The sequence below is a fragment of the Octodon degus genome, unplaced genomic scaffold (assembly GCF_000260255.1).
Source record: "Octodon degus isolate 3935 unplaced genomic scaffold, OctDeg1.0 scaffold00268, whole genome shotgun sequence".
Taxonomy (NCBI): Eukaryota; Metazoa; Chordata; class Mammalia; order Rodentia; family Octodontidae; genus Octodon; species Octodon degus.
Window position 1 is genome coordinate 1,483,185 of NW_004524844.1, and position 8,889 is coordinate 1,492,073.

Here is an 8,889-nt window from a genome sequence, read left to right on the forward strand (position 1 = left end):
AGAGAGAGCTAGGGAGAGAGTTAGAGAGTTAATTTTCAGCCACATAGCAGGACTCCCTGGGAACATTATACAATGTAGCCCAAGTAAACTGTGCTTCCAGAATTCTATGGTTTAAGATTTAGATGGCCCCCTTCCACTCTCTGGTCTCAGCAAGGAAGGAGGTAGGTGTGAATGAGTTCCCATCAGAGGACAGATCATAAATCCCAGGGGTGGTGGGGGCGGATTACGGAAAACCTGGGAGGTCTATGTTCATCAACGCTTTGGGCTCACACAACAATTCATGGTCTCAAGGGTGGCTGTTTTTCAGGCTTCCTCTGCAGTCAGCGCCCAGTAATGCTAGGCTAGCAGGCAGCTTTCTCAAGGTGAGGCAGGAAGGAGAGGCCATCTCCTGAGCCTGTCTAATTGCACCACTGCCCCCAGGAACATGGAAAAGCTCTTGATGCTGGTGACAATGGGAGTACTGCCTCCTGAGGCTCAGCCCCCTGCCAACCTGCACAGCGACCCCACTTCCACCTACAATTCGTGGCTCAGTGGCCTGAACCCGAACATCAAGAACCTGGTGCTCAGTAAGGTGTCCAAGTGCAACAGAGAGGAGTGGATTCTGCAGGTGAGTGCAGAGAGCTGCAGGCTGGCCCAGAATCCTTTGGGCCTGCAGGACAGTGTCACTTTGGTGCTCTGGGGAAAATCCCAGAGGCCCTGTGGTATCCAGCAGCCCTGGCAACAGCTATGACCCACTGCCATGAATAATAGAGGTAGATCCACTTTTTTTCCTGTCAGATATGATTGGAGATCTGCTTTTCTTTTTTAAAGTGGCCTCCTTTTAATTTTTAAAATGTATTTAGTACAGGGTCTGCAGGGTCTCACTACACAGATTAGACTCTAGTGACCCTCCTGTTTTCAGCTTCACAAGGACTGGGATTATAGGCATGCACCACCACACCCAGTCTCAGTCTCTGCCTCAGTGTGCCCTGGGGGCGGGGCCAGCACGGAGGATTGAACTCCAGTTCCTGTGTCTGTCTGTCTTCTTTTTTGAGACAGGGTCTCAATAGTAATTCTCAATAGTAATTCAGATTGGCCTTGAATTCTCTATGTAGCCCAGGCTGACCTTGAACTCATGGCAGTCCTCCTGCTCCAGCCTCCCAAGTGCTGAGATTACAGATGTGCACCACCACTGTGCCTGACAAGACCTACTTTTCTTGGTGATTCAGGGCTTTCAAAGCATTTTCCTTTTTCTTTTCTTCTTTTTTTGTGGTACCAGGGATTGAACTCAGGACCTAGCACTTGTAGACAAGTGCTTATTCTACTGAACTATCTCCCCAGCCTTAGCATTTTCAAGAGAAAGTAGAATGTAACTTTGTGCTTTGCTTTTGCTGTTCTTGTTGCCTTTTTTTTTTTTTTTTTTGTCTTTTTGAGACAGGGTCTTGTTACGCAGTTGAGGCTAACCTTGAGCTCACTGTGTAGCCCAAACTGGTCTCAAACATGCAGCAATCCTCCTGTCTCTGCCTCCTGAGTGCTAGGATTACAGGCATTCACCACCAGCCCTGGTTCTTGCTGCTAAATTGAAAGATGCTGCAACTTCTCTCCCTTTACTCCTTACAGGTTAAGGAAGGCCCTGACTTTGCTTTCCTGTCCTTTATTGAAGTTGCATCCTTCCTTCCTCGGTCGATTTTCTGGTCTGTCCTCTTCTTACTGATGGTGCTGTTGCTGGGCTTGAGCACCATGGTAGGACTTACCCAGGGCCTCATTGGCCCTCTCCAGGACTCCTCCTCTTTCTTCAGGCAACAAACCAAGCTGCTCACAGGTACTCTTGGCCCACAGTACTCACTCCCGATGGCCTTAGCCAGGCTGGGGTTGTGACCTCTGCTTTGCCTCGGTCACCCTGCCAGACCTCTGATCCAGTGTTTCCTCCAGTGAGCGTCTGTGTGCTGATGTTCCTGAGCGGACTCTACTTCACCCGCCCCTCTGGTGTTTATTTCATCAGACTGCTGAGTGAATACTGGACACCCATGCCTATCATATTCATCATAATCTGTGAAAACATTGCTGTGGCCTGGGCCTGTGGGGCCAGGAGGTGACGTCCTAGCCTGAGTCTCCTGGGTCTCATGGGTCGGTGGGGGAGGTGACCCTGCTTGTTGCTTTTGCTTTCATCCAACTAGAGGGACATGGCAGGGTCTTTTGGTTAATCATTTTATCGTTTCTTTATTTAACATATTTGTTTTCATATACACCAGGCACTTTTAGTTACCAGACTACTATGTTCAATTAACAAACACTCTGTCCTTGGGGAGCACACACTCTGGCGGCATAGATAGGTGATCACCAGACTGATAGAAATAAAGAATAAAGAAGACAAGTGTCAGGAAGAAGTCAGAGAGTAGGGCGCAATGAGCCAGAGCAGGAGTGTGGGGGCACAAAGTCTGGCAGGGTGACAGGGAAGGCCTTCTAGGACAGTGATCTGTGAGCAGGCTCCTGCATGGACCCAGGAGGACACCACCAGAGAGAGAGAGTGACCAGACAGGGCAGCAGGAAGAGCCGGGGGCAGGGGACGCATGGTGTCTGGGGTGTGTGAGGTGCCAATTGGCTGAGGCTGGAGTAGGATGGCAGATGGGGCCAGGAGTGCGTGGGCCACAGCGTGAGGGCCCTGTGACCCCTGACAGGACTAACCCTTTTCATGGAGGGAGAGAGCTAACACTGGAAGGTTTGAGTGGAGGAGTAGCATCAGACTTATGTGTTACAAAGACACCTCTGGCTGCATGTGGAAGACAGACTGAAGAGTCAAGCGGAGCAAGGACTGGAGCGACGTGCTCTTCCATGAGAGCTAGCAGTGTTTCGGGCTCGGGTGCTAAAGGCACAGCTTGAGAGAAGCAGTCTGATTTGGAAGGCAGAGCTAACAGGAAAGGCACCAAGATAATCAGGGACGGGACCAGAAGGCCTCCCTGGAGTGGAACAGAAGGAGAGCCCAGATCAAAGACAAGGGCCTCCTGAGCTCGACCTTTACTAGACTCGTATGTGGGCGTCCAAGGGGTGCAACTTGGGCGTGGAGGCTCAGCAGCGTTTGCTGGAGCCAGTTCCTCTACTTACCAACTTGTTGATGAACTCAGACACTTCTTGAAACTATCTGTGTCAGGAACGCTTTGTGGGAGGGAGTGGGGCATGATACTTGGCTTGAGCTCCTCTCAAGGAACACAGAGCTCAAAGGACAGCACAGGGAGATTCCCTGCAGGAGGCGGGAAGACCATGGTGGTAACAGGGTCAGGCCACGGGCATAGGGAGAGCTAGTGTCACTATCCAAGAGTAGAGGGGGCTACAGCTGAGTTTGGCAGTTGACTAGACAGAAGGAGTGGGACAGTCAGTGCCAGTGGACCTCTTACCTAGTCATGGAGCTAGAGATGAGGTACTAGAAGAGGCTGAGTGTGGGGGTGAAAAACTTAGGATAAATTCCCTGAGGATTGTGCATCTCCTTTTGCCTGTGGTGGTCACTACCAGCTACCCAGTGTCTACAAGCCCCAGGCCATCTCAGCTGTTCTCATACTTGGGGATGAGAGGAGGTCGAGGTGGGATGCACGGAAGTACTGGATGCTTGTAGTCTCCTGGCGTCATGATGGAGGATGGGACTTAAAAGGAAGCAGGGATTAGCGCAATAATGGAGTGCTGGAAAAATGCAAGGGCCAGGTAAGGCCCTGCTGGTTAACCCGTTCGTCCACCACAGGTTTCTCAGAGACATGGTCCCTATGCGTAACTTAATCATCCGCTTCTATAGCTGGGTGTGGACCTACCTGACTCCAGTCGTACTGCTTGTTGCATTTCTGGCCATCCTGGTCAGGTGCTTCACGAAGCCCATCACCTACCTGGCCTGGAACGCCAGCAGTGTGAGTGCCCCTCTCCAGGCTGCCTAGGTAGGGGGGTACCTTTCAGTCCCTTCTCTGACCGCCCCTTTCCTGCCTCCACAGGCGACAGAGGTTACTCGACAGTACCCATCCTGGGTGCTGATCTTGATGTTTGTTCTTCTCTTCGTGGTCATCTCCCCCATCCCTGTGTACATCTTCTACTGCCTCGCCAATGGGATTCCCTTCAAGCGTGGCAGTGGGCAAAAGCGTTCGAAATCCTCCACATCCCTACAGCGAAGGCGCCAGATAAAGCCCAGTAAAGGGGCTCAAGAGAAAGAAATTCTATGAGGTAATAAACTGAATTGATGACCAACCAGTGCTCTGCCTTCCTGGCTCCATGCATTTTCTTCCAACACCCTACATCCCTCAGAACACACCTAACGGCTTCTAGCTGCAGGTGTCGCTGGACCAACCACACCCAGGATGCCTTCCTTTCCAAGAGGAGGGCATTGATTGAGAGGCACCTGGGGCCTGACTTGGGCCCCTGCCTGATACTCGTCTTCTCTGCTTGCCTTGTCCCATCCCTGTCCACAGCACTTTTGTCCCCTCCAAACCTGCATGTCTGGGCTGCAGGCCTCTTGGGCCCAAGCTAGTGGGAAGAGGTCAGTGACTCAGCCTGCTGCCCAGCTGCAGCAAGGCTGAGGTGGCTCTGTAGCGCTCTCCAGTGTTCAGTTTTCCGTTCTTTCTAGAAGCAAATGTCCAGCCCTGTGTCCCTGTCCTTCCTGGTAGTGGCGAAGTCAAATTCTCCACTGCAAGATTGGCCTTATTCAAGGTTTGGTTTTAGCTCAGGAAAACCCAGGAACCAAAGGGAGGGAGGGAGGGAAGGAAGGAAGGAAGGAAGGAAGGAAGGAAGGAAGGAAGGAAGGGAATGTGCTCGCTCCTGAGAAGGTAGCCCCCTCCTGGGTGTGAGGGGCTCCCAAGTGCACCACACACATCTGTAAATTGTGTGGGGACCTATCGTGTGGTACTGCGGGGCTGCCAAGGTCTCTGCACTGCTGCTGAGGATGGCAGTGGGTCTCTGACCAGCACTGAGCTCACCGGCAGCGATGGCATGGTGGCTGCAGGTAGAGGTGTACGTTCCCAGAGATGCGGGGAATAGGCTCCCCCCAAATGCGCAGAGATCTCAAGATTTTGGATTGTCCCGGGCCCATTTTCTGGAGGAAAAGAAAAATTAAGTGGGCCTGGCGACCACAGAGTGGAGGCGTAGCCGTGGTTCAGAGCTGCAGGGGTGTGTGCCTCCACGCCCCCTCCTGCTCCGCAGTGGACCACAGTCTGCTAGGTGACTGATGCTGCTGTGGAGTCAGATGAAGTGGGGGTGGAGCAAAAGGGGTGGCCTGGTGCTTATGGTGAAGTCGCAGGGTCTTAGGCTTCTCACTTGTTGAGAACAGAAGGATCGCCCTTCCTGCCCCACCCGGGTTCCAGCGTGCGCGGCCGATGGACAGAGGCCGTGCTGTGTCTGCCCCTGCCCCCGTTGAATCTTTCCTCCTGCCCTTGGGCGTGGTCCTTTGAGCCCTAGCACGTGCTGTGATTGAAATCAGGAAGGCTCATTTCCATAGTGGTGCTGCTCCCCAGGGCTCTGGGACCCCACAACCTCGCGTGGCGTCAGGGGACTTTCTATTACTCTGCCCGGGAGTGCCCGCCTCTTCCGGGAGGTGCCTCAGCCTCCATCCTCAAGGACGGCGCCGCTGAGCCCCTTGTCCTGGAGGCCCCGTGTGTCCTGACTGGAACATCACGGCACCGCTCAGATCTACACTTGTCGGCCATGTCAAAGACGTCCTGGGACGCTCAGCGCGCTGCCCCTCCTGCCTTAGTTTATTTGTCGCACTAAGATGGGGAAACAGTTCCACAGCCAGATCATTCAGCGTGAAGAAATCATCTTGATGGTAAGGGAGCCGATGTAGGTGGTAGCCGCTGGGACCAGTTTCTCTTGCCAGGGAAGTGCTTAGTCTACCGAGCCATCCACCGGCCTAGATATTACCCATTCTGTGAGATGTTTTAAGTTACTTAATGTGAACTTTACTGGGTTGTAGGCTACAAGAAGGTGGGGGTTGTTTGTTCTCTGTTGTATCTGTAACACCTGCAGCTGTGTCTTGGCTGTTTCCTAATGTGAGTGGGTAATGATTTTTCTTTTTCTTTCTTTTTTTTTTTTTTTTAAACCCGTAATTGAACTCACGACCTTACACTTGCCAAGCAGGTTCTGTGCCACTGACCTAGATCCCTGGCCTGGCAATCGAATGTTTATTTAAAGACTACTTTAGCCCAGGGATGATGCTGTTCCCGCTGGGAGCAGGAAAGATTAAAATCGCTTAAACTTGGCTTGGTGGTGCACCCATCATCCCAGCATGCTAGAGGCTGAGGCAGGAGAATCGCTGAGAGTTCAGGGCCAGGCCTGGCTTCATAGTTCAGGACCAGCCTGAATGCACAGCAAGACATTGTCTCAAAAATTTATAAAAAGGAGAGAAAGAGAGAGAGAGAGACAGAGAGAGAGAGAGAGAGAGAGAGAGAGAGAAAGTCGCTTGTAACCCAGGGGATCGTAGCTTTCACCGACTCTCGGACGTTCATCGCGCGCCATGGCAAGGCCACTGATCTTCAGGCTCGCGCCCCATTGACCGGTAAAGGGGGTGCCGGACCTCCCTGGAAACCAGGTATCTGTCTCCCACCCTCCTCTGACCCCAGAGCCTCCCACCTCGCTTTCTCTTTGGAAATGTAGGAACCCAGGGCGAGCTGAGTCAGGGAGGCAGGGCAGACCTGGGCACGGTGTCCCTTGGCACCACGTTCCAGCGCAGCCCAGCTGCCTTCCCGTGCTCCTCCGCCAGCCTCTCTGGGCCCACATAACCTGCACAAGGGTTGCCCTGGGGACAGCGACCTCCCCTTCAAGCAGGTTGTGCACAGCTCCCGAATTCTCTGAGAACAGAGTGGGGAGGAGCAGGCACACCGCGGGGGCTCGTCGGGCGGGACAGCAGAGCGCTGGTCCAGCCAGCACGCCGTATCCCCCCATCCCAGGAAGCTGCGAGGCAGGCGCCCCCTGGCGGACACCGCCGCCGGCCGAGGCCGAGGAGCTGGGGTGAGCGTGCCAGGCTCGGAGCTGGACAACCTCCAGGGCTGCCCGGCTCGCTCATTAAGCGAATGATAAATGGGGCCCGGTTTATGGAATGGCTCTGGCATACTAAGCGGCTATTCGGCTATTGCTTAGAGTGTAGACAGAGTTCTCATCTTTAGGCTAGGCTGCTGGGGCGCTTGATTTGTAATCATTTTTTTTTAATTTATTTTTTTTTTATTTTTCAACAAATAATACACTGCATATGTTCTTCTTAGTGGTTAATTGCTGTACAAGATGCGGACTTGTGATCCTATTTACAAACACCATTAGAACAAATCATTCTATTCATTAACAGAATGTAACTATATATCTATCCCAACCACTTTGAATACACAGATACAAAATGGACATTCATCTGTATACCCCATTTTTTCTAAGTTCCGTTATTGAATATTATAGGTGTGTAAACTCAGCACAATATTCTAAAAGAGTCCAGTAGCCCATAATAGCATTGGGTCTTCTGTTTAACTGGCAATGTCAGAAATTATTGACCTGAGTCCCCCACAGCTCAACTTAACAGCATGGCTTTATTTCTTATAATTTCATGATTTGTAATCATTGAGAGCAGTCTCATTTGGCATAACTGTGGGGCCAGCGAGATAGCTCAGGGGACTGTAGCGCTTAGGCAAGCGCAGGGAGTGCTTGCTGTTCAGTCCCTGGCACCATATCCCCAGGCACCTGTCCCCAGGGCGGGCTGGGCTGGCCACAGAGTCTGGAGGTTGTAATCCAGCGCTGGGGAGGCTGAAAACAGGAGGATCACTATGAGTCTGAGCTTCATAGTGAGACCCTGTAACAACCAAATATATTTTTTTAAAAATTGGCATAACTGCATTTGTATTTTGCCTGTGAGTGCACACATAGTTACAGCTTAGCTCGGAAGTGGTCCCCAAGCCTTGTGTGTCTGGAAGGTGACTGGATTATGGGGTGATGGCTGACTTGTGGCGTGAGCCAGGCCTGGCTGGAGGTGTGGGTCGGTGGGATGAGGCTTCCTGCCCTACTGTGAGCAACTTTGCCTCCCCAGTGCGGTCTCACTCAGCCTGTGAGCCCCAGACTGTAGCTGGGAGCCTGAGTAAGTCTCTCCTTTTGAGTCATGGGTGTGGGGTGTAGCGTCCCAGTGACCAGAAGGTGACTGAGCTACACACGCATTCAGTACTGGGGCTCCAGCGGGGGCCTTCCCACTGAGCTACATCTCCCTCCAACTCTTTTTAATTTTGAGACAGGACCTTACGTACTCTAAATTGCCCAGGCTGCTGTAGAATTTGGGGTCCTCCTGCCCTGCCTCAGCCTCCCCGAGTGCTGGGATGGTGGGCATGTGCCGCCGCGCCTGGCTTGCAGTCAGTGTCATAGCACTTAGGGTCAGCATGTCTTTGCTTCTATTTTCAGCTTCACGCCCTCAGTATGCGTGCCTTAAGTACCTTAGTCTAATCTGTTTTTTAAGCTTGGAACATAAAGTCACATGTCATGTATTCTTTTGTATGTAGCTTCTCTCCCTCAGTGGTGTTGCTGTGGGGTTTTTGTTTTGTTTTGTTAGCTTCTTGATACAAGGTCTTTCTATGTAGTACAGGCTGGCCTTAAATTCACTGTGTAGCCCAGACTGGCCTTGCAAGTGCAGCAGTCCTCCTGCCGCAGCCTCCGAGCGCTGGGATTACAGGTGTGCGGCACCACGTCCTCAGTGTTAGGATAGCTAGGGTGCATTTTTCTTTGCTGTGGTATTCCTTGGTACCGGCCACAAGACTGTCAGCACTTCTGTGGTGGCCTTCGGGGTTGATTCCTGTTTGATTGATTGATTGATTTTTGGCAGAACCAGGGATTGAACTCAGGCCCTTGAGCTTGCCAGGGAAGCGCTTATTCCACTGAGCCCTCTCCCTGGCCCGATTCCTGTTTAAAGGAGTTCCAAACAAT

At 52.2% G+C, this 8,889-nt stretch overlaps 1 protein-coding gene across 1 annotated transcript in view; it reads left to right on the forward strand.

Moving 5' to 3' along the window:
- The window catches only part of Slc6a16 (solute carrier family 6 member 16), a 20,031-nt gene extending 13,076 nt beyond the window's left edge, over positions 1 to 6,955 (forward strand). Inside the window, exons 8-13 of the mRNA XM_004646509.2 lie at positions 421 to 607; positions 1,600 to 1,801; positions 1,912 to 2,071; positions 3,710 to 3,869; positions 3,951 to 4,143; positions 6,891 to 6,955. Coding sequence (XP_004646566.2) covers positions 421 to 607; positions 1,600 to 1,801; positions 1,912 to 2,071; positions 3,710 to 3,869; positions 3,951 to 4,143; positions 6,891 to 6,955 — 967 coding nt within the window. The remainder of the gene's footprint in view (positions 1 to 420; positions 608 to 1,599; positions 1,802 to 1,911; positions 2,072 to 3,709; positions 3,870 to 3,950; positions 4,144 to 6,890) is intronic.
- Positions 6,956 to 8,889: the final 1,934 nt, after the last annotated feature.